Raw genomic sequence first — 23,530 nt, forward strand, 5'->3', positions numbered from 1 at the left:
CTATTAGTTTGAAGAAACCAATCAATTCTCAATTCATAAAAAATTACTGCATCAATCCATTAGAACAGCCTGCAAGACCTTCATCTCAATCCTCATCATCTGTGCCACCTACATCACAGCCAAGACAACCACGAACACAACCATTCATGCCTAATATGCCACAAACGGATTCAAGCGTTCTACACCATCTGAATCACATAGAGCAACAATTGGCAGCAAATAATCACGCTTACACTAAGCTAAATGAGTCCTTCTACAGGTCAACTTGATGAGGACATGACCATGAGCAAGGGCAAGGATCCTCTTGAAGGACTTGGAGGACCTATGACAAGGGCTAGAGCAAGGAGAGCAAAAGAAGCTCTTCAACAAGTGTTGTCCATATTAATTGAATACAAGCCCAAGTTTCAAGGAGAAAAGACCAAGGTTGTGAATTGCATCATGGCCCAAATGGAGGAGAACTAGGGCGCCACTTTGCTTCAGTTTTTAAGCTTTTAGTTTGTTTTAAATAATGGCCCAATCCTTTGTAAAGTTGGCTGACCAAATTATGTTTTGTGGTTAATCAACTAATGGGCTTTGGTTTGGTTTTATTTCAAGTTGTAATAAGGGCCCAATTGGCAACTTAGGCATCAGCCTTTGGAAGACCAAGAGGTGCATAGCTAGTGGCTGTTGGGTGACTTTTTGGTTGCCACAATTTCAGTTACAATCAGCCTTTGGAAGACCAAGAGACGCATAGTGGCTGTTGGGTGACTTTTTGGTTGCCACAATTTCAGTTACAATCAGCCATCAAGTAGTTTCATTTTCCGTTACGGAACCTTTGTAATTCTGATGGTAAAGCTTCTATATAAGCTGAACCATTCTTATCAATAAGACAAGTTAAGTTTGATTCAGAAATATTAGAGTTTATCTCTTTTATCTTAGTGAGAGTGATTCTCCTAAGTTCTTGAGTGATTCAAGAACACCTTGGCTGTATCAAAGGGCTTTCACATCCCTTTGTGTGTTGCCTTCCTTGGAAAGAGTGATTCTTTCCTTCCCCCATTCAATTCTTCACCAAAGTTCCAAAAAAAACTCAAATCTGCCCAAAATTATCTCGTTATCATAACTCTCGTTCTACTCAGCCAAATTGAGTGATTCTTGAGCCTAAATTGCATTTCAAAACGAGAACTTTCACCTCGTTTTGGAATCACCTCAATTGGAGTTCTATAACTCGAGATACCGTCATTTCTAAAATTCTGTCCAGCCACCACCAAACCAGCGTTTTTGCTTCCTTTTTCACTCATTTTTAACACCATGGACCAACACCTAATTTGCCCAAAAATTCATCACTAAATTTTCAAATTTTTCTACAAGGTTCTAACCCTAAAGATCCTAAGTCAGCCCTTGTGCAAATGGGGTTCATATCATTTGGTATCAGAGCTCCGGTTTAAGGGTTTGAACGTCAAATTGGTAACATCCTTCCTTCATTCTTTTTTTTCCCAATTGATTACCTTATTGTTCATATTATTTGTGATTGTACTGAATCATTGCAAAAGTTAAGCCCTTGTGAAAATTCAAAAAAAAAATCGTATAAAAAAACAAAAAAAAAAAAGAAGAAAATTTTGGGCTGAATGATTCATGCTTTTCAACAATTTGTTATAAGGTAATATATTGGTGTTCTTAAAGGATTGTTGCTAATTCTCTTGTTTACCAATTTTCCTTTACCCCTTTGTTTTTGTGATTTGTTAGCCTTTTCTTTGTCTACCTAGCCTTACCTTGCACATATTGGTGGATTGTTCTTTGTTGTGGCCATAATATCTTGAATTGCCTAAGAACCCAAGGAGAATTTGAGTGGTAAAAGGCAAGAGTGTTTTCATTAGAGAAAAAGCCATAATTGTGTGATACACTTGAGTGTGGTGAGGTTTCAAATTCTACTTTCTATTTGCTTGTTACGTTTGAATTTGTTTGTTTGTGATGGCTGAAGGAAATCCTAATCAAGGAGGAGGACTTTCTCCTTTCCAAATGCAAGCCATGACACAACATTTGGAGAGATTGATGAGGCAACAAAATGATGAGCTCCATGAAAGATTGGACCAATTGGAGAATAGAGGTCATGATGAAGAAGAAAAGAGGAGAAGAGGTAATGACGGTGCTCCTAGACAAAACCGAATTGATGGAGTCAAAATTTCTATTCCTCCATTCAAAGGAAGAAGTGACCCGGAAGCTTATTTGGAGTGGGAGATCAAAATAGAGCATATTTTCACTTGTAATACCTATGAAGAGGCCCAAAAGGTAAAGCTTGCAGCTATGGAGTTTTCCGATTATGCTCTTGTGTGGTGGAACAAATTGCAAAAAGAGAGAGCTAGGAATGAGGAGCCATTGGTGGATACATGGGTTGAAATGAAAAGAATCATGAGGAAGAGATATGTGCCGGCAAGCTATTCTAGGGACTTAAAATTCAAACTTCAAAAATTGTCCCAAGGTAGCAAAGGCGTTGAGGAGTACTACAAGGAAATGGAGGTGCTCATGATTCAAGCCAAGATAGAAGAGGATGAGGAGGTAACTATGGCTAGATTTCTTAGTGGTTTGAATAATGATATTCGTGATATTGTTGAACTGCAGGAATTTGTTGAAATGGAGGACTTGCTTCACAAAGCAATCCAAGTGGAGCAACAATTGAAAAGGAAAGGTGTGGCCAAAAGGAGCTCCACTAATTTTGGTTTTTCTAGTTGGAAGGATAAGGGAAAAGGGGCTGCCACTTCTAGTGCAGCGCCTACACCAACAAAAACTCCTCTAAAAACTCAAGAGCAACCCTCTAAAAGGAGTCGGGATGTGAAGTGCTTTAAGTGCCAAGGCTTAGGACACTATGCATATGAGTGCCCTAACAAAAAAACCATGATTCTTAGAGATGGAGAGTATATAAGTGAGTCCGAAATTGAAGAGGGAGAGGAGAATGAGGACGTGGAGGAGGAGGTGGAGAAAACACCAGAGGGAGACTTGTTGATGATAAGGCGGTTACTTGGTAGCCAATTGAAGCCTTTGGAGGAGAGCCAAAGAGAAAACATCTTCCATACTAGATGTTTGATCAATGGTAAACTTTGCATGGTGATCATTGATGGAGGGAGTTGCACCAATGTGGCGAGTGCAAGACTTGTGTCTAAATTGAATTTAGTTACAAAGCCACATCCTAGGCCATATAGGCTTCAATGGCTTAGTGAGGATGGAGAGGTGCAAGTAAGGAAGCAAGTAGAGTTGGATATTTCCATTGGAAGATACAATGATAAGGTGCTTTGTGATGTTGTTCCTATGGAGGCCAGCCACTTAATCTTGGGGAGACCATGGCAATTTGATAAAAAAGCCAATCATGATGGTTTCACCAACAAAATCTCATTCATGCACCAAGACAAGAAGATAGTGCTCAAACCTTTGAGTCCGCAAGAGGTGTGTGAGGATCAAAGAAAAATGAGAGAAAAGATTGTCCAAGAAAAGAAAGAAAAAGAAAGCCAAACACTTGAGAGCTCAAAAAGTGAGGACAAAAAGAGAGAAACACATGAGAGGAAAAAGAAGAGTGAAACACTTGAGGTGAAGGAGAGCTTTTTAGCTACAAAAAGTGAGGTCAAGAGGTTGTTTCTATCTAAACAGCCCCTATTTTTGTTAATTTGCAAAAACTATGTTTTGACCACTAACACTTTTGATAACCTTGATTTGCCTTCTAGAGTGAAGTCTCTTTTGCAGGAATTTGGAGATGTGTTTCCAACAAGTGTACCAAGTGGGTTGCCACCATTAAGAGGTATTGAGCATCAAATTGATCTCATTCCAGGAGCTTCTTTGCCTAATAGGCCAGCCTATAGAAGCAACCCTCAAGAGACCAAGGAGATCCAAAGACAAGTGGATGAACTCATTGGTAAGGGATGGGTAAGAGATAGCATGAGTCCTTGTGCTGTCCCGGTAATTTTGGTTCCTAAAAAGGATGGGACATGGCGCATGTGTTCTGATTGTAGAGCCCTTAATAACATCACCATTAAATATAGGCATCCTATACCTAGACTTGATGATTTGCTTGATGAATTGCATGGTGCATGTTACTTCTCTAAAATTGATTTAAAAAGTGGATACAATCAAATTAGGGTTAGAGAAGGGGATGAATGGAAAACTGCTTTCAAAACAAAATATGGTTTGTATGAATGGTTGGTTATGCCTTTTGGCTTAACTAATGCTCCTAGCACTTTCATGAGATTAATGAACCATGTTTTGAGAAAATTCATAGGAAAATTTGTTGTGGTGTACTTTGATGATATTCTTATCTATAGCACTTCACTTGAATTGCATGTTGATCATTTAAAATATGTCTTGTGTGTGCTTAGAGAAGAACAATTGTATGCCAATCTTGAAAAATGCATCTTTTGTACTAACCATGTTGTGTTTCTTGGTTTTGTTGTAAGTTCAAAAGGAGTACAAGTGGATGAGGAAAAGGTTAGGGCTATTCAAGAATGGCCTACACCTAAGTCCGTGACCGAAGTGAGAAGTTTCCATGGTTTAGCAAGTTTCTATAGGAGATTTGTGAAGGATTTTAGCACATTGGCAGCACCTCTAAATGAAGTGCTTAAGAAAAATGTTGGTTTCAAATGGGGAGAGAAACAAGAAGAAGCTTTCAAAGCTCTTAAGCAAAAGCTAACTAATGCCCCCATACTTGCTTTGCCAAACTTTCAAAAATCTTTTGAAATTGAGTGTGATGCTTCAAATGTTGGGATTGGGGCTGTGTTGTTGCAAGAAGGCCATCCAATTGCTTATTTTAGTGAAAAGCTAAGTGGTCCTACCCTTAACTATTCAACTTATGATAAAGAGTTGTATGCCTTAGTGAGAGCTTTGAAAACATGGCAACACTACCTTTATCCCAAGGAATTTGTCATTCATAGTGACCATGAGTCCCTCAAATATATCAAGGGACAAGGCAAGCTTAACAAAAGGCATGCCAAGTGGGTGGAATTTCTAGAGCAATTCCCTTATGTTATCAAACATAAAAGAGGAAAAGGTAACATTGTAGCTGATGCTCTTTCTCGGCGTCATGCTTTGCTTTCTATGCTTGAAACAAAATTGATTGGTCTTGAATGTTTGAAAAACATGTATGAAAGTGATGAAACTTTTGGTGAAATTTTTAAAAATTGTGAAAAATTTTCAGAAAATGGTTTCTTTAGACATGAAGGCTTTCTTTTCAAAGAAAACAAATTGTGTGTGCCTAAATGTTCTACAAGAAACTTGCTTGTTAGTGAAGCACATGAAGGAGGTTTAATGGGGCATTTTGGGGTCCAAAAGACTCTAAAAACATTACAAGAACATTTTTATTGGCCTCATTTGAAAAAGGATGTGCAGAAATTTTGTGAACATTGCATTGTTTGTAAAAAGGCAAAGTCAAAGGTAAAGCCTCATGGATTGTATACTCCATTGCCAATTCCGGAGTATCCTTGGATTGATTTATCCATGGATTTTGTTTTGGGGCTGCCAAACACAAGTAGTGGCAAAGATTCAATTTTTGTGGTTGTTGATAGGTTTTCTAAAATGGCTCATTTTATTCCATGTAAAAAGGTGAATGATGCTTCTCATGTGGCTGATTTGTTTTTCAAGGAGATTGTGAAACTCCATGGTTTGCCAAGGAGCATTGTCAGTGATAGGGACTCTAAGTTCCTAAGCCATTTTTGGAGGACCTTGTGGGGCAAGTTGGGCACTAAATTGTTATTTTCAACCACTTGTCACCCACAAACTGATGGGCAAACGGAAGTTGTTAATAGGACGTTGGGAACATTGCTTAGGACAGTTTTAAGAAAGAACTTAAAGACTTGGGAAGTTTGTTTACCCCACGTTAAGTTTGCTTACAATAGGGCTGTTCATAGCACTACTAATTGTTCTCCTTTTGAGGTTGTTTATGGTTTTAACCCACTAACTCCTCTTGATCTTTTGCCTATGCCTAATGTTTCAGTTTTTAAGCATAAAGAAGGTCAAGCAAAGGCGGACTATGTGAAGAAGCTTCATGAGAGAGTCAAAAATCAAATTGAGAGGAGAAATGAAAGCTATGCTAAACAAGCCAACAAAGGGAGAAAGAAGGTTATCTTCGAACCCGGAGATTGGGTTTGGGTGCACATGAGAAAGGAAAGGTTTCCAGAACAAAGGAAGTCAAAGCTTCAACCAAGGGGAGATGGTCCATTCCAAGTGCTTGAAAGAATCAATGACAATGCTTACAAAATTGAGCTGCCGGGTGAGTATAATGTTAGTTCCACCTTCAATGTGTCTGAATTATCTCTTTTTGATGTAGATGGAGAATCCGATTTGAGGACAAATCCTTCTCAAGAGGGAGAGAATGATGAGGACATGACCATGAGCAAGGGCAAGGATCCTCTTGAAGGACTTGGAGGACCTATGACAAGGGCTAGAGCAAGGAGAGCAAAAGAAGCTCTTCAACAAGTGTTGTCCATATTAATTGAATACAAGCCCAAGTTTCAAGGAGAAAAGACCAAGGTTGTGAATTGCATCATGGCCCAAATGGAGGAGAACTAGGGCGCCACTTTGCTTCAGTTTTTAAGCTTTTAGTTTGTTTTAAATAATGGCCCAATCCTTTGTAAAGTTGGCTGACCAAATTATGTTTTGTGGTTAATCAACTAATGGGCTTTGGTTTGGTTTTATTTCAAGTTGTAATAAGGGCCCAATTGGCAACTTAGGCATCAGCCTTTGGAAGACCAAGAGGTGCATAGCTAGTGGCTGTTGGGTGACTTTTTGGTTGCCACAATTTCAGTTACAATCAGCCTTTGGAAGACCAAGAGACGCATAGTGGCTGTTGGGTGACTTTTTGGTTGCCACAATTTCAGTTACAATCAGCCATCAAGTAGTTTCATTTTCCGTTACGGAACCTTTGTAATTCTGATGGTAAAGCTTCTATATAAGCTGAACCATTCTTATCAATAAGACAAGTTAAGTTTGATTCAGAAATATTAGAGTTTATCTCTTTTATCTTAGTGAGAGTGATTCTCCTAAGTTCTTGAGTGATTCAAGAACACCTTGGCTGTATCAAAGGGCTTTCACATCCCTTTGTGTGTTGCCTTCCTTGGAAAGAGTGATTCTTTCCTTCCCCCATTCAATTCTTCACCAAAGTTCCAAAAAAAACTCAAATCTGCCCAAAATTATCTCGTTATCATAACTCTCGTTCTACTCAGCCAAATTGAGTGATTCTTGAGCCTAAATTGCATTTCAGAACGAGAACTTTCACCTCGTTTTGGAATCACCTCAATTGGAGTTCTATAACTCGAGATACCGTCATTTCTAAAATTCTGTCCAGCCACCACCAAACCAGCGTTTTTGCTTCCTTTTTCACTCATTTTTAACACCATGGACCAACACCTAATTTGCCCAAAAATTCATCACTAAATTTTCAAATTTTTCTACAAGGTTCTAACCCTAAAGATCCTAAGTCAGCCCTTGTGCAAATGGGGTTCATATCACAACTCTTCTTTCATTTAATATTTTAAAATATCTAATCATACCCACAACACATTACCCTAATCTTCTGAATTTCACAGGTTCACGCTACATCAACATCATGGTGAGATGTCAGCTTTCCCATGGCCCACACCAGATCTTTTTGCAGCAGCTGTATTATGGCCTGGAAACAACCCTACCTTTTCACCTGAAGAAGAAACTCCACATGATCATGTGTCACAACCACACGAAGAAGCGTTTGATGACATTCAAAACAATGATGACACTGAAAGGAGAGATATAGAACAAAGTCAACACTTAGAGGAAGAAGGGGGACATGATGAGGGAGATGAGCTACAACCCATGGAAGATAAGGATGAGGATAATGTAGGAGTTGGAGACCCATGATTACAATTAGGATTACATTATATTTTAATGAATTTTAGTAATTAAACATTTTTTTGTTATGTAATGAATTTTAGTTTAAGTTTTCCAATGTCCATAGTTTTCATTGTTAGATTTTAATAGTTATCTAAAATGGTGCTTATATTATAAACTCTTTTGGATGATACCAATGCTTCAATACTTTATGCAATTGCCAATACTTCTTCTGTGTCTGGGCTAAATATGTATTTATAAACTCTTTTTCTATGTAAGATGTGAGTTGAAATGGTATTATGTAATATAATCAACTTTACTTGACTCCTCTTGCATGTTGTCTGTGTTTGCATAATTTTTTCAAATTATGATATTTTCGTTTAAGCGCACATATTCGCTTAAGCATATCTATATTCACTGAAAAATTCAAATCTGGACTCGAGCCCTGGAACTATTTGCTTAAGCCAATTCAAATTCACTTAAGCCATTTTCTATGTATGAATCATTACTCTCTGCCTGAAATTCGCTTAATATTAATTAAAATTGCTTGTCAAAGCTTAAGCAAATTTATAATAACTTAAGCGATTTAGGTTCCACTTAAGCGAAAAGAGTGCTTGAAATACATGCCTTTCTGGTCCATTTTAACTTAGGTTTAATTGTTTTCGCTTGAAAGGACTTAAGCTAAATTAAAATCGCTTAAACGAAATTAGAGGCTTAAGTGAAACATGATTCTGCTTTCTTGTGACTTGCTTGGACATGCTGTCAAGCCCTTTTTCCAAGCTTAAGCGAATTTGTTACCAATTTCATTTAAGCAAAAACACACTACACTCCCTGCAGTTTCTACCAACACTGTAGAGAATTTAGATCCGTCTACAGACATGTCCATCAAAAGCGTTGCTTCTATTCTTTATACCAGAAGTTATAGTACCGACAATCTAGATATAAGAGGTCTCTTCAAATGTTTTAATATGCTCTCGTCGTGACTCATGATATCTTTTGAATATAAAATTTTCAATAATTGAAGTCCAGTAGTTATTTAATGCATTACAGGAGAAAAATAACTTATGAATTCACAGTTGGATGAAAATTGTTAATTTTTGTTAAATGATGACAGCTAATAGGTGAAAAATGAATTGATTTACAGATGACATGGCCGGTAAAAAGGGTTTAAAATGTAGGTTCATTTGATTCACAAAGCCAGTCTCAAACAGGATTTTTAGTTCAAGTATACCCTTTTGTTTTAAAATAAAAAATAAATAAAATTTTAAACTAATAGAAATACAAGTCCAAATTAATCTTAACAGATTTCATGTTAAGAGCATGTGCACGGTGAATATAAATTGTTTTAGGCATAAAACAGTCCTGAAATTGTCTCCTCGCAGTGAGATCCATAATTTACCCCAGCTAGTTTTTTCCACTGGGGATAACCGTCTAGTTTACGCAGAGAAATGATAACCTTTAGCCATACGAAATCATTGCAAAAGAATATATCCTATCCGGTGTTGTTGATATCATGCAACATCCAACTCTTTCTTTACTGTCGGACTGTTAGCCATCAGAAAAGTTAAATTACACAGTAATTAAGAGGAAAGTAGAAACTTCCCTTTTTTTTTCCCGCTACTAGAGCACTCTCATTATGAAACGAGGTTAAAAAATTATATTTATACTTTAAAAAGTAAGTGCACCTCAATTTATCTAACCTAACATTGTTTTAACATCAAATTAATTCTACTCAAATCTAAACTAAATATACCCTAAACCTCAATCATAAAGCCATAATTACTTTAGGATTTCTTTCCTCGTCGTTCATGGGCATTAAGGGGATCCAATTAAGAGGCTCATCAGTACGAAAAGATGTAGATCTAGAAAATCTTTTAGCAACAAGAAGAAAGTAGCTCACGTTGAAGGTGTACGCGCATCTGTAGCACCGTCCACTCCAAAGTCAGTCAACAAAGGTTTAAAACTGAATTATCAGATTGATTACGTCAGGAAACATTCCATTTTGATGTCTGTGACATCAAGTTGCAAAATTTCAGCTCTACAACCCAAAATTGATCCAATGCTGCAAAACCAAAAGTAATAAGGCACTTGCCAATCTGGTAGCGTGTTCAAGGCAGTATGGATGCAGGGAATGTAGTTTGTCATTACCTAGGATGGGTGCGTCCAAGATCCCCATGAACAAATTCCTTGATATAGGTCCCAGCCTGTGCAAGTACAATCATATTAGATCTTTCAAACTTTAACTAATTACTTCCTCGGTTTCCGTTAATTTTTTGTTAATCTTCTCGTTTTATTAAAATTACAACCAATTTCCTAATATCTCCCTTATCTCTTATGCCTATGGAGCATGGAGCTGCCAAGTTAGTGGTGTTAAAAAATCATAATTCATGTCTAGCTGTTACCAAATAGGCCAGATGGATCAAAAGTACAGATGGGCCAGCAATTGGTTAAGAGGCCCAAGATTTGGAAAGTTTATAGGAGAAAGAATAAGAAAGGAATGACGAGGGAATGATGAGCTGGAAGAAAGAGAGAGTAAGGGCATAGTGAAAGTTAGTTACGAACTAATGGGAGGATAAAAAAAGAGAAAAGGAAGAGAGAGAGGACCTTTTGGGGGGGGGGGGGGGGGCGGTTATGCATATTTCTTTTGCTGTCATTTACCTTCTTATTAAGTATAACGCTGTGACAAACTGGTCCAACCTGCCAGATACATCGAGGTGCGTTTATCTCTCGCATTAGGAGCCTGCATTTCTAAGGAGGACGTATCTGTGGATGCCACCTAAAAAAAGACCATTAAAGGAAGTACAATGGAGTCTAAGGTTGCTGTGTTGGAAGCCCAGGTTGCCCATATTCGCTCCACTCTTGTCGTCATGCAGACAAAGGCGGATTCAAATTAAGAGAAACTGCTGGAGATGTTGTCAAAGGGATTACAACTGAAGGCCGACTCTTACGGCTATGCCTCTCCCAAACTATTGAAATTAAATGGGGAATCATTGGATGCATTTTGACAATCTTCAATGACCCATCCTTTTTTTTTTTTACTAAAATAAATGGACTAAAAAAAGCATTTTGGCTTGGTCGAATAATTCCTGTCTGAAGCAACTCTTTGACCTACTTTTCAATCTCATTTTTGTGGTGTGGATACTTGTAAGGCTTCACATTGATTAGACCTTGTCCTCCAAACAATGTAATTGCATGATCCAATTTCTAAAGCTTTATTTCCTCTACCAATTTCTAAAGAAGGAATTATAACTTGGCAACTGGGTAAACACATCACCCTCACCGATTTCTCCATAAAGCTTTGATGAATAGAGTTTCCAAAATTATTCAAAATAGTAGTCTCGCTATTGCATATCCTAAACCCTAAAGCTTTGATGAATATTTTCCAAAATTAAGCTTTAAATATTTTACTTTATTAATATTCTGCATACATTTCATTTCTTTATTTATATTTTTCGTGCTTTAAGTTACATTAGTCTAACTATTGCCTACTTCTCTTCCGTAATTTTTGTTCGTGGAAGGCATAGATATGGTCCTAGGAATCTCGTGAGTAGCCCACCCTAGGAGAAATGCAAGTTGACTGGGGGAAGCAAATCATGCGTTTCCAGCAAGGAGGTACTTGGAAAGAGTTCAAAGGAGAAGCCGACACGTTACATAGCGTTGTTGGCCGAGACAAAAGCAGAACACCAGGGATGTTCTTTCTAATTGAAAATAGTCTGAGTTATCAAAGATATACAGTGACAAAATGTGACCCTTTGATCCCATATTAATCAAAAAGAGATCAAGCAGTTGTTGAGTCAGCATAGAGAGGTTTTTAAGGAGCTCAAAGGTCTAACACTTCTAAGAGGAAAGGATCATGCAATTACATTATTTGGAGAACAAGGTCCAATCAATGTGAGGCTTTAGAAGTATCCACACCACCACAAAAATGAAATTAAAAAGTAGGTCAAAGAGTTGCTTCAGGCAAGGGTTATTCGACCAAGCCAAAGTGCTTTTTCTAGTCCATTTATTTTAGTAAAAAAACAAAAGATCGGGTCATAGAAGATATGTGTGTACTATCGTGCCTTCAATAAGGTAACCATATCAAACAAATTTCCTATTCCAGTCATTGATGAATTACTAGATGAATTGCATGCAGCATGATACTTTTCTAAATTGGATCTTAAGTCAGAATACCATCAAGGAAGGGTTAAGGAAGAGGACGTACACAAAATTGCATTTTGAACTCGCTAGAGACATTACGAGTACTTAATAATGTCTCTTGGTTTAACGAATGCCCTACCAACCTTCCAATCTATAAAGAACGAGATTTTTAGATAAGTGTTGAGGAAGTTTGTCTTGGTGTTTTTTTTATAACATACTAGTTAAGAGAGGAAATATTGAAAGATATTAGAATGAATTCGTGTGTCTTGGGCACATTGGAGCTATTCAATTTTATAGAGAGTACATAATTACAAAATATACAGTTACTATATTTACAAGATTTTAATAGATTCTAACACTCTTCCTCAAGCTGGAACATATAAGTCATATGCAACAAGCTTGTTACGTATGTAATTAATCTGAGGACCCCTTAGTAACTTAGTAAATATATCTGATAATTAATCATGGGAATTGACAAAACTAGTAGATATTTTCCTAGAGATGACTTTCTCTCTAACAAAGTGGCAATCAACTTCAATGTGCTTTGTCCTCATGGAATACTGGATTTGAGGCAATGTGCATGCGGCCTAGTTGTCACATATAAGTGACATATGTGTAACCTCTCCAAACTTTAGCTCTTGAAGCAACTATTTGGGCCATATAAGCTCCTGACTCGCTATAGCCATAGCTCGATACTCCGCTTTTACACTAGATCAGGCTACAACATTCTGCTTCTTACTTTTCCAAGAGACAAGGTTATCTCTGACAAATATACAGAATCTAGAGGTGGACCTTCTATCTATGGGAGATCCTGCCCAATCTGCATCAAAATACCCCACAACTCTAGTGTGCCCTTTATCTTCATACAAAAGACCCTTTTCTGCATCCCAATATTCCTTACATGGAGAGTTAAAGAATTAACTTACTACCCTCACTACAAACGCGATATCTGGACGGGTAACAGGTAGTTCAACTTCCCTACTAATCGTCTGTACCTTTCAGGATCTAGAAGAGGCTCCCTTGATTTGGCAGGAGCTTGACATTGGGATCCATGGGAGTATCGACTGGCTTGGAATTTAAAATTCCTGTTTCTTCCAGAATATCCATCGCATACTTCCTTTGGGATATGATGATCCCATTTTTGGACTGTGCTACTTCTACTCTCAAGAAATATTTGAGTTTTTCAAGATCCTTTGTCTGAAAATGTTCAAAGAGATGATGTTTCACCTGTGCGATGTCAAGATGATCACTACTCGTGATAACAATGTTATCAACATAAACAACTAGATAGATGCAACTGGTAGGTAAGTGACGATAGAAGACAAAATAGTCAACCTTGCTCTAAATCATACCAAACTGTTGAACCATGCTTTGGGTGACTGCTTGAGGCCATATAAAGATTTTCACAGTCGACATACAAGACCAGAAGGCTCTTACTGAACAACAAAGCAAGGAGATTGCTCCATGTAGATTTCCTCAAGCAAATCACCATATAAGAAAGCATTCCTGATATCCAACTGATAGAGAGGCTAATGACATATAGCGGCAATGGACAGAAATAGTTGCACATAAGGCAATTTGGCCATGGGAGAGAGTGTCACCATAATCCAACCCGAAGATTTAAGTATAGCCTTTGCAGCCAACTCTTTCGCCTCATCTTCCATTCCTGCCTTATGAACCTGACATCCTCGTTGCCCTTCAAAAAAGTATACGTTCTACCCGTAATCATTCTCCTTATTATATCTCTTTGAGTTATCATCATCTTTCTCTTTCCTATTATTCTTGTCTTTATAGTAGTGACTGGGAATCACATTTAAAGCATTTAATGGAGGTGTTAAGGGTGTGCTCTAGCAACAATAGATGGTGGCAAATCATAAGAAATGTTATCAAGGGATAGCCATGGATCTGTGCAAGGTTTAAAGTGTTCAGCAATAGCCTGTTCCAAAAAACATTAAAGGTGTGAGGGGATTCTTAGGCCTTACGGAGTACTACAAAAAGTTCATTTGTAACTAAGGAGAAACTGCCATTGCCAAACCATTAAGAACTTTAACCAAGAAAGAAGGGTTCAAATGGAATACAGCACAACAAAAGCCTTCGACAGTCTTAAAGAGAAATTGACAACAGCTCCGGTCCTTGCACTACCGAATTTTACACAACAGTTCGTGATCAAGTGTGACGCTTCTAGTCAACGCATAGGTGTTATTCTAACTTAGCATGGCAGACTTGTAGCTTATTTTAGTAAAGCTCTCAGTGAAAGGAATTTAGCCGAATCAACCTACAAAAAGGAGTTAATGGCAGTAGTTTTGGCTATACAAAATTAGCAACCCTATTTGTTGAGGAGGAAATTCATTGTTAGCACTTATCACAAAAGTCTGAAGCAATTATTTGAACAACAAATTTCTACCATGGATCAACAAAATTGGATAGCCAATTGCAAGGTTACCAATTTGAGATTCTATATAAAGCGGGTTCAGAGAACAAGGGGGCGAAGGCTTTGTCTCAACTTATTGATGAGGGTGAATTCACTTTGATAGCATCATATCCATCTTGGATGGAGTTAGAGAAGGTGGTGGAAGAAGATAGGAAGTATCACAATGAGTAGGACTCCACAATGCAACCCAATGCAATGGGTGCATGGGTCTATCTCTTTATAGACCCCTAACTTGCCCATATCCCATTCTATGTAGGACTCAATTTATTCTCCCCATCAAGTGTGAACCTATCTATTTCATATCAACTCCCTCCGCACCAGAATTTCTTCCATTCACGAGTAGCTATGGTTTACACTAGAGCAACTCTTGCTCTCCTTCTAAGTGGGTTGTTGTCTACTCAACGACACTTTTTGGGCTTCACACCCTCCGCACGGGGGTGACACCAGCTCTGCTAGGGCTCATGTAGTCCGTCCATGGGGCTTATTGTCCACTTAATGACACTTTTTGAACTCCACACCCTCCGCATGTAGGTGCCACCAGCTTTGCTAAGGCTCATCTAGTGTCACCATTTCCTCTAGGGTGCACTCTCACACTAACCATGAGTGCCACACCGTTGGGGCTCTCTTTGCCGCAGCTCATCTACTCGTCTGAGCTGGTCACATAGATTGACCTAACTTTGATACCACTATTGGGAAGGGGAGTTTTTAAGTAGGGATACTCATAATGAGTAGGACACCACAATGCAATCCTAAAGTTTTAAGACAATAATAGATGCATGGGTTCATCTCCTTATAGACCCCTAACTTGCCCATATTCAACTCCATGTGGGACTCAATTCACACTTGATTCCGACACTCTCCCTCAAGTGTGAACCTATCTAATTCATATTAGCTCCCTCCACACCGGAATTTATTTCATCCACAAGTAGCCATAGTCTACACTACAACAACTCTTGCTCGCCTTTCACATGGGTTGTCATCCACTCAACGACACTTTTTGGGCTCCATACCCTCTGTTTTGGGTGCCACCAGCTCTGCTAGGACTCATTTAGTGTCACCGTTTCTTCTACAATGCATTCTCACACTGACCATGGGTGCCACACTGTCGAGGCTCTCTCTATCACGGCTTATTTACTCGTCTAAGCTAGTCACTTGGATTGACTTAGCTCTCATATCAATGTTAGGTAGGAGAGTTTTAGGTAGGGAGTCTCAAAATGAATAAGGCACTACAATGCAACCCTAAAACCTAAAGGCAATGTGTACATGTATCCATCTCCTCATAGACACCTAACTTGCTCATATTCTATTCCATATAGGACTCAATTCACACTGGATTCCAACACTATGGAACTCGGTTAGTGCTATCTAACAAATCAGTTCTAATTCCTAAGCTTCTAATGGAGTTTCAAACAACACCTCAAGGTGGTCATTCAGTTTTTTACAAAACATCCAGGAGATTGGCAGCCAATTTATATTGGGTGGGTATGAAGAAAATGATTCAAGACTATGTGTAATCTTCTGATGTCGGTCAAAGATAGAAATATATGGCTACTTCTCGTGGTGGTTTGCAACTTCCTTTGGGAATTTCCAGATATGATTTGGGAGGAAGCTTCAATGGACTTTATCATGGGCTTGCCTAAATCAAGAGGGTATGAAGCTATTTTTGTGGTGGTAGATCGATTATCAAAATATGGACATTTCATTCCTCCAAAGCGTCCCGACACTGCTCGTATTTTAGCGGAAGTGTTTGCAAAAGTGGTATGGCTACATGGCATCCCAAAGGCAATTGTTAGCAATAGGGACCCCATATTCATTAGCAATTTTTGGAGAGAACTTCTCAAATTACAGGACACTCAGTTGATGATGAGTTCAGCGTGTCACCTGAATTTGATGGCCAAAAAAATGTTGTGAACAGGTACCTTGAGACTTTCTTCTGTTGTTTTATTGCTGATCAACATCTTTCATTGACACTGTTGCTACATTAGGCAAAATATTGGTATAACACCAACTTCCATGAGACTATAGGGGTAACACCCTTTGAGATAGTCTATGGGAGACCTCCCCTTGTGATTACTCGTTTTCCTACATGTAAATCTAGAGTTGAAGTGGTGCCCAGAGATTTGGTTGATAGGGATGAAGCCTTGAGATAGCTTAAGAATCACCTTCAGCGAGCTCAATTGAGGATGAAAAATCAAGCAGATAAGAATAGTACAGAATTTTGAGATAGGTGACTAGGCCTTTTTGAAATTAAGATCACACAGGCAACAATCTATAGCTTCAAGGATTACTGCCAAACTGGCTGCCTGTTATTATGTTCTTCTGCTCTGGGACAGTAGTGTGTATTGCTGCTATAATTCTTCCATTATCAGAGTTATGATCCATTTTATTTCAGTATTGATTTTTCTTTTGCTGTCATTTTCCTTCTTATTGAGTATAACTCTGTAACACTAGCCTTGTTTAAAAGTAATTCAATCCCTATGAGATGTCATTTATACAAGAGATAATATAAAACAATACCTGTGTACAGAGATGCAAAAGAAAATATTGGGAACTTCCAACAATTGTCTCTATTTTCATCCTAAGATTTGAGAAACAGAAGGCAAAATTTCAGTTACTAATCTGAATGCAGCCTTGAGTGTAAACATGGCATATAACTAATAATAAATGGAAAAATCATACCAATGAATAATTTTTTCCCGCTCTAAAGGACTGCGCCGATGTAGCACCCTTATTGGGGTCCTCTGCAAAACTTTCTGCTCAAAACAAAAAAAAATGAGGTTCTCAAAGTACAAATTAAAACAAAAGGCATTAATTATATGCAAAAATTCCAGTTGAAAAGTGTCCCAGGGATTATGAGTTTATCCAAGGTGAGATGAGTAATATAATCCATGGGTAACCCGAGTCTACACTAGGAAAAAGAGAGGAAGTTGGGACAGTAAGAGGACCTGGAAAATGGTAAAGGGCAGTGAAGGAATTACAACGACGTGAACGGGGAGGGGGGACTGCTAGCTGAAGACCTTGATTGTTTTTTAATCTCTCGATTTGACTGTTGATCACTTATACATTTATGTGGTGCTGTATTTGGGGAGTTTTACTATAAATTGAGATATTTCAGTACTTATACTCTTAGTGGGTGTTGACTCCTATCAAAGAGCCTTGCTCAAGCTATAGCAAACCTTCATAGGAGTCAAGAATATGAAATTAATTATCACGCTTCATTTCTCATTTGCTAGTTAGTCGTTGCATTTTGCTTAACAATGGATTTCAGTCTAATGTTGGAAGTTGAAACACGTGTTCTACTATTTCCATCAGCTTTTTGGATGAACATAATTTTGATGTAGTAGTGATTGATTGGACAACAACCACATTAATCAAACTGACAAGTAACAGCAACAGGACCTACTTTTAAAACTTCTTTTAAATTACTCTGCTTTGAAGTGTAACGGCAGAATTACAATCAGGATGTGTTACAAAAAGAGACGGACACATCTTGAGCACTACTCAGAAATCAATGATGAAGAGACTGAAAACAACAAAGGTGCTTCTTTTGCTTATTAAAGCTTTCTTACAAAATACAAGTTCGATAACAAGTAGTCAACATAATAACTCACCAAATCCTTGAGTGAAGACACACATTGGAAATCTTCATCCTTCAGAGGACGAGAAATCCACACTAAAGCAGCATATTGTTTCTACATAATTTTAAGATTATAATAGTTAGAGGGTATAGATAAGCAATGGATGAAGCAAAGCTACAAACCATGAACAACATAACATAGTAACCAGTCAAGAATCAAAATGCAAGACCTGCTTCTCTGCTTCACCTTCACGCATAAGGTTCCAGCCATCACTACCAACAAGTTTCAGATTTTTCACCCTGACCTACATGAACATATGATATTATAAATTTAATCATCATGAAGTGAATAAATGACATAGAGACATCACCAATTCAGCTCAACATTACCAAATTATTATCCACATTGTTTATCATTTTCTCTATATCTTTTACAAAGAGTTCAGATGGGGCACGACATGCATTTTGCACCTCAATGAGAAATGGCCTGCCAGAACCCAACATCCGGACCTAGAAAAACAGTTCCATATTAGTTAAGTTCACCCACCAATAAACTTAAAAAAAGAGAAAAACCACAAATTTTTAGTACATCGATATCTTCTCTCCCTGCAGCATGAAACTTAAAACTATCACCTTGGCATGCTTGGAGGATGTTTCCACCAATTATTTCCTACAACAGTTGTAAATGTTGTCACCTTACACAATCAACATTACAAGGAAACATAAAGGGCAAAAGCTATTTGCCAGAATGGACAGTACCTCAACTGATGCTTCACCCATTCTTTCATCATCAATGATCCAGCGTGTTTGACTCACATTCCGTGAAAACTGCCATGAAAGTAACAGCATAAATTTGAATTTGCACAAGATAACTTCAATCTTAGTCAAACATTACTTTGCTATATAAATATATATATATATATATATATATATATATATATGATGAGTTAGAATTTGTTGACACTAGATGTCAACTTTGGATACTAACACTGCTAACTTTTTAGAGAATACAAAATTGACTAATTCAACCATTGAATCAATTTATATTATTTTCACGATTACATATAATAAATTTCAAATAGTTAGAACTTTAGTAATTATCAAAAATTTGATTTTCTTTTATATTTTAAAAACATATTATACGTCAAAATAAAATAATATGATGAAGTACTTATTTATTTTATTTTTGTGTGAAATTTTATAAGGTTGATTTACTTTATAAGAACCTTCAACCCAGTTGGATTGATTAACTTTGCATTCTATAAAAAGTCATGAAGTGGTGTAAGTGTCCAAATTTAATAACTAGTGTCAACAAACCTTGACTCTATATTCCAAACATGAAAAATCCCTTTTTTGGGACAATTAGTCAATTGCAATTTGTAATTTATTTTAACTATATATTTCAAAGTGCAAAAAACAAATTTGCAGTTTGCATTACCATAGATAAATATCTCCAATGTAGTTTCCATATCAAATGTGCATATCATGTTATAAAAGAACATATAAAATTATGAGAGTGGCTTTTGGATAAACACATGGCATTTATGATGTCTTAAAATATTACAACAATAAAAATTTAACTTTATTCCACTAAGTAAAGTCAATTACATAAATTATACAATGTCATTGAACTTGATGAAAAACTAAATTCTCTAAAATATTATTTATCATTAGATCTATTTAATAATTTTTTCTAAAGTTCTTTTGGGTTTTTCATTAGACTAAATGTTATTTCATTCACTTTCTATACTAGTGTTTCCAAATATCATATCAAAGAATTAAATTTCACTCATTTTGTATGAGAGGCAATTATGTGGCTCTTTGTATCATGAAATCAATGCATACAAGAGAATCTAATAGATACAAAGATATATCAATTAATAGATTTTGATCTCTGATGGGGTTGTTGGCCATTTTCCAGCTTTCTCTTACAACCTTAAAAATATGATCATGCTAAAGAAAATGGTTTACATGTAATGGCTGCAGAATGTTCCAATTAGGAAGGGTGTGGGAGGATAACAAATTTGTTACCTTCAGGTATCTTCCACCAAAATAGAACGGTGTCCTGTAGCAGAAGTAAGTAAAATGGCAAGGTTCATTTACCTGAAAAGTAAGCAAAACTAACAATAGAAACATATATAATCTTAATAGACAATAAACAAATAAAGTCAGTGGCTCTGCAATTTACTACAAAGCAAAACAAAACATAATCCCATTGCAGACCCATCATGCAAATTAGAAAGGATTTATTAATTATGATGCTGATAAATTTGATGGCAGCATTCTGACAAACATGGAATCATCACAGCAAAGCAATTTAAATTCACAATACATTTAATTATAAACAAAGGGAATCAAGAATTACCATTTCTAGCAAGAATTTACTGCAGTCAGAGGATTCATTTGGTAGTGAACTCCTAAAAGGCCTTTCTCCAACTATATTGGACTCACCTACAATCAAATCTAAACAGTCAATGCAAGAAACTGGGAAATCATAGGCAGTGCCTATACCATTTGTCAGACCAACAAACACTATTAGAAAAGCATGCTTCCACTGAAAAAGTAGTATAAGTATAATATGCAGATCATTAAGAAGAATGTTTAAAAAGCCCCTTCATCATGAAAGGAAATATCAGCCCTATTAGAAAATTAATCTTAACTCACTTCAAAAAGTCAGCTGAAAAGAGGACTAGACTACCTAAGCTTTATAAAGAGTATTATAACTCTATTCCTATCTATGTGGGATATCTTAACACAACCCCCTCATGTCAAGGACATAAGAACGCTCATTTGATGTGTGAAGTTTTGTAGGACTAGACATTGTGAGTAACCCAACATTCAAATTAGATAGGCTATGATACATATAAGAAACCTAGGCCTAATTCACTCCTAAAAGTTAGCTCGAAGGAGGAGGGCTGCTTAAGCCTTATAAGAAGTATTCTATCTCTATTCCTATTCCTATCCACTTATGTGAGACATCTTAAAAAGCACAAATGTAAGAGAAATTGATTCTATTAGCAACATAATAGGAAGACTAATGAATTATACGTTTGTCCAAAAACAACCATGCTCAAACGAAAAACACAAAATGAAATCATAAAAAATCACTGCTCAACTTGAAGTGCAAAATGAAAGTCAATCATATGATCAAAGTTTCTTCGTAAAAGGACATATGAAAATACAACACATAGGCACAATAATAAACTTATACATGCCTATTTTTCTTCTCTTGCAACTCTCAGCACTATCTGAACATTTATCATCCCCCATCGACGCTTTAGTGTGACTGAATGTCAATCGAATGCGGAAAGAGCCCATACCGGATTTACATTCCTGCAAAACATAATTTCTGTAAAGGATTATTGGAAAACAAATCAAACAAAAGACAAACAAACGTCTTGACTCATAGAAAGAGAAGGGGCATATAACATCAAGAAACTTGTATTCTGACGGGCGATGACATGACTAGTAGCATTACTGAAGAAATAAAGATATTGAAACACACCTGACAAAGAAAGAATAATACTCACGAGTAGATTTTCAAGAGGATGTACTAGAGAAAATTTTAAGGCGTCCTTGGTAGAGATGCATCCAATATGCAAGTTTTCTTGGAACCAAGGTTGAGACCCATATTTCGTTTTCATATATGACCTACAAAAATTAAACAATTAGAACGAGTTCTTATTAATATCACAGAAACTTGAACAAATAACAGCGGCAAGCTATGATTATGATGGATGAGACGAGATGTTGAGTTGTTACCGAAGAGAGTTATCATTATGAAGGATGATAGGAGGGATGGAAACTTCAAGGGAAAAGCTATCGAAGCGATAGTCCTGTCGTTTAACCGTGTCGGCAATGAGACGAGGGAGATCGTCGTTTTGAACCAGGGTTTCGTCGTCAGTGGAAAACATGAACTGCAAGATCCCCAAGCAAAGCGTGCAAAGTTGAGATTCATGGTTTTGTGTTGGTGGCGGTTGAAGAATGGAAGCGGAGAGAGAAGGAGTAGCATAGACACGGCCTTGGACACCAAACAGGCGAAGGATGCAGCGAACGCATATCTGTACATAAAAAAAGAACAAAATAGTAAAATAGTGAACAGAAAGAAGCAGTGAATGAGAAATTGGAAAGTTAAAAGGAACCCACGCACCCCGTGGGACAACAACTCCTTCACGGCGTCTGAAGGCAAAGACCTCACCACTTCTTCCAACTCCTTATCACCCAAATCGCCTTCGCTCTGTTCCTGTTTCTCCATCTCCTTTCCACTTTTCAATCTCACTTGTAAGTATATAACCCTTCTTTCTCTTCTCTCTTCTCTCTTCTCTCTTCTCTGCTTCAGCGCTATCACTATTGATGCAACTGCACAGGAGTTGTTCCCCGAGCGGAGCGGGTTTCTGCAATTTCGATTTAATTTGTTAACATTTTTAATTTATTTTATTTCAATTTTGATTAAATTCATTTTTTTCTGACATTTTATTTTTGGTTTTAAATTAATATTGACGATGATTTAGAGGGAAAAAATACTTATGATTTATTCGAATTCAAAATATTTTCTAAATCTTCAAATTTATAAAAGGAGTTAAACTTAATGAAAAGAATCACAAATTAAAGATTAAAGGGATAAAACACCAAATAAATAAATAAATATGTAAATTACGGTTAATAATATAGATTCAACACTTCAGATTGATTTGCATAATTCGTTAATTTTCACAAGTTAAATTTAAAATAAGTCAACTGGCTTAGTTTATAGACGTGATGAAATTAGTTAACTTGTTTAAAGTTTAGGGTTTAAGGTTAAATATTTAAAAATAACAAAATTAAAAAAATCTTTTTGTACATATATTTTTATTATATATATTTAATAAATATTGAAAGAAAAATATTAATATTAATAAATTATTTATTTATGTAGGTTAAAATTTTATATTATATATATTTATTTATTTATTTATTATTTTTTAATATTTAAGTACGTCAGCCTGTTAACTAACTGATAAAATGGAGTGTGTTGATATTTTCAATCCGTTTGAAAATTAGAGTGGGTCGAAACAACTCCCGAGACGGGTTTACCCATTCAGTCATCTATTAGCACAAGAAGAAGAGTTATCCTTAGGTTGATTATATCTAAAGATAATTTTTATTGCATGTTTAATCCTTAAAAGAAAAAAATAGAAAAAGACCAATATATTACGTAAATTATGAATTTTATAACAAGAGTTAAAATAATCATCAGGTAGAATATTGGAGACAAAACAAGTGTGGATTCTCAAATATTAAAGTGCCATTTTGGTGAAAGAAATTTGGTGGATTGTGAAGGACTTTACCAATAATTTCTTCAGGCATCAATATATTGGCTTTGTGATTATTGTTTACTCATGCTAGTTTGGCTTACTCTTGTGCAGAAAATGCTTCAATTTCATGGTAATAAATATATGAACTGTGACCTTATGTATTCTCTGCTGCCAACATCAGGTTTCCATTGTCATACAAAAGGAAAAATTAGCCATTGAAATTAAAATTTTGCGTTTCCACAGCTAAATTGCACTGAGCATTGTATTCTACTA

General features: G+C 36.6%; 1 protein-coding gene across 3 annotated transcripts; it reads right to left on the bottom strand.

Annotated features, from left to right (window-relative positions):
- Positions 1-9,292: 9,292 nt before the first annotated feature.
- On the bottom strand, positions 9,293-22,366 carry LOC113846457 (putative tRNA pseudouridine synthase Pus10). Of its 3 annotated transcripts, none has more exons than XM_027474757.1 (15): positions 22,114-22,366; positions 21,726-22,024; positions 21,494-21,614; positions 21,179-21,296; positions 20,329-20,414; positions 19,995-20,066; positions 18,723-18,791; positions 18,553-18,633; positions 18,354-18,473; positions 18,194-18,268; positions 17,998-18,078; positions 17,066-17,139; positions 16,904-16,964; positions 9,964-10,019; positions 9,293-9,877 (listed from the first exon to the last, which is right to left on the bottom strand). In XM_027474757.1, exons 1-15 carry the CDS (start codon positions 22,216-22,218, stop codon positions 9,796-9,798), a joined length of 1,500 nt encoding a protein of 499 aa, XP_027330558.1. In that variant the 5' UTR covers positions 22,219-22,366; the 3' UTR covers positions 9,293-9,795. The 3 variants fall into 3 exon arrangements, with proteins under 3 accessions (XP_027330558.1, XP_027330559.1, XP_027330561.1); XM_027474758.1 differs by having other exon boundaries at positions 9,508-9,853; positions 22,114-22,263; XM_027474760.1 differs by lacking the exon at positions 16,904-16,964 and having other exon boundaries at positions 9,508-9,877; positions 22,114-22,263.
- Positions 22,367-23,530: the final 1,164 nt, after the last annotated feature.

The sequence above is a fragment of the Abrus precatorius genome, unplaced genomic scaffold, assembly GCF_003935025.1.
Source record: "Abrus precatorius isolate BTA unplaced genomic scaffold, Abrus_2018 Scaffold8, whole genome shotgun sequence".
In the NCBI taxonomy this organism is placed as follows: Eukaryota; Viridiplantae; Streptophyta; class Magnoliopsida; order Fabales; family Fabaceae; genus Abrus; species Abrus precatorius.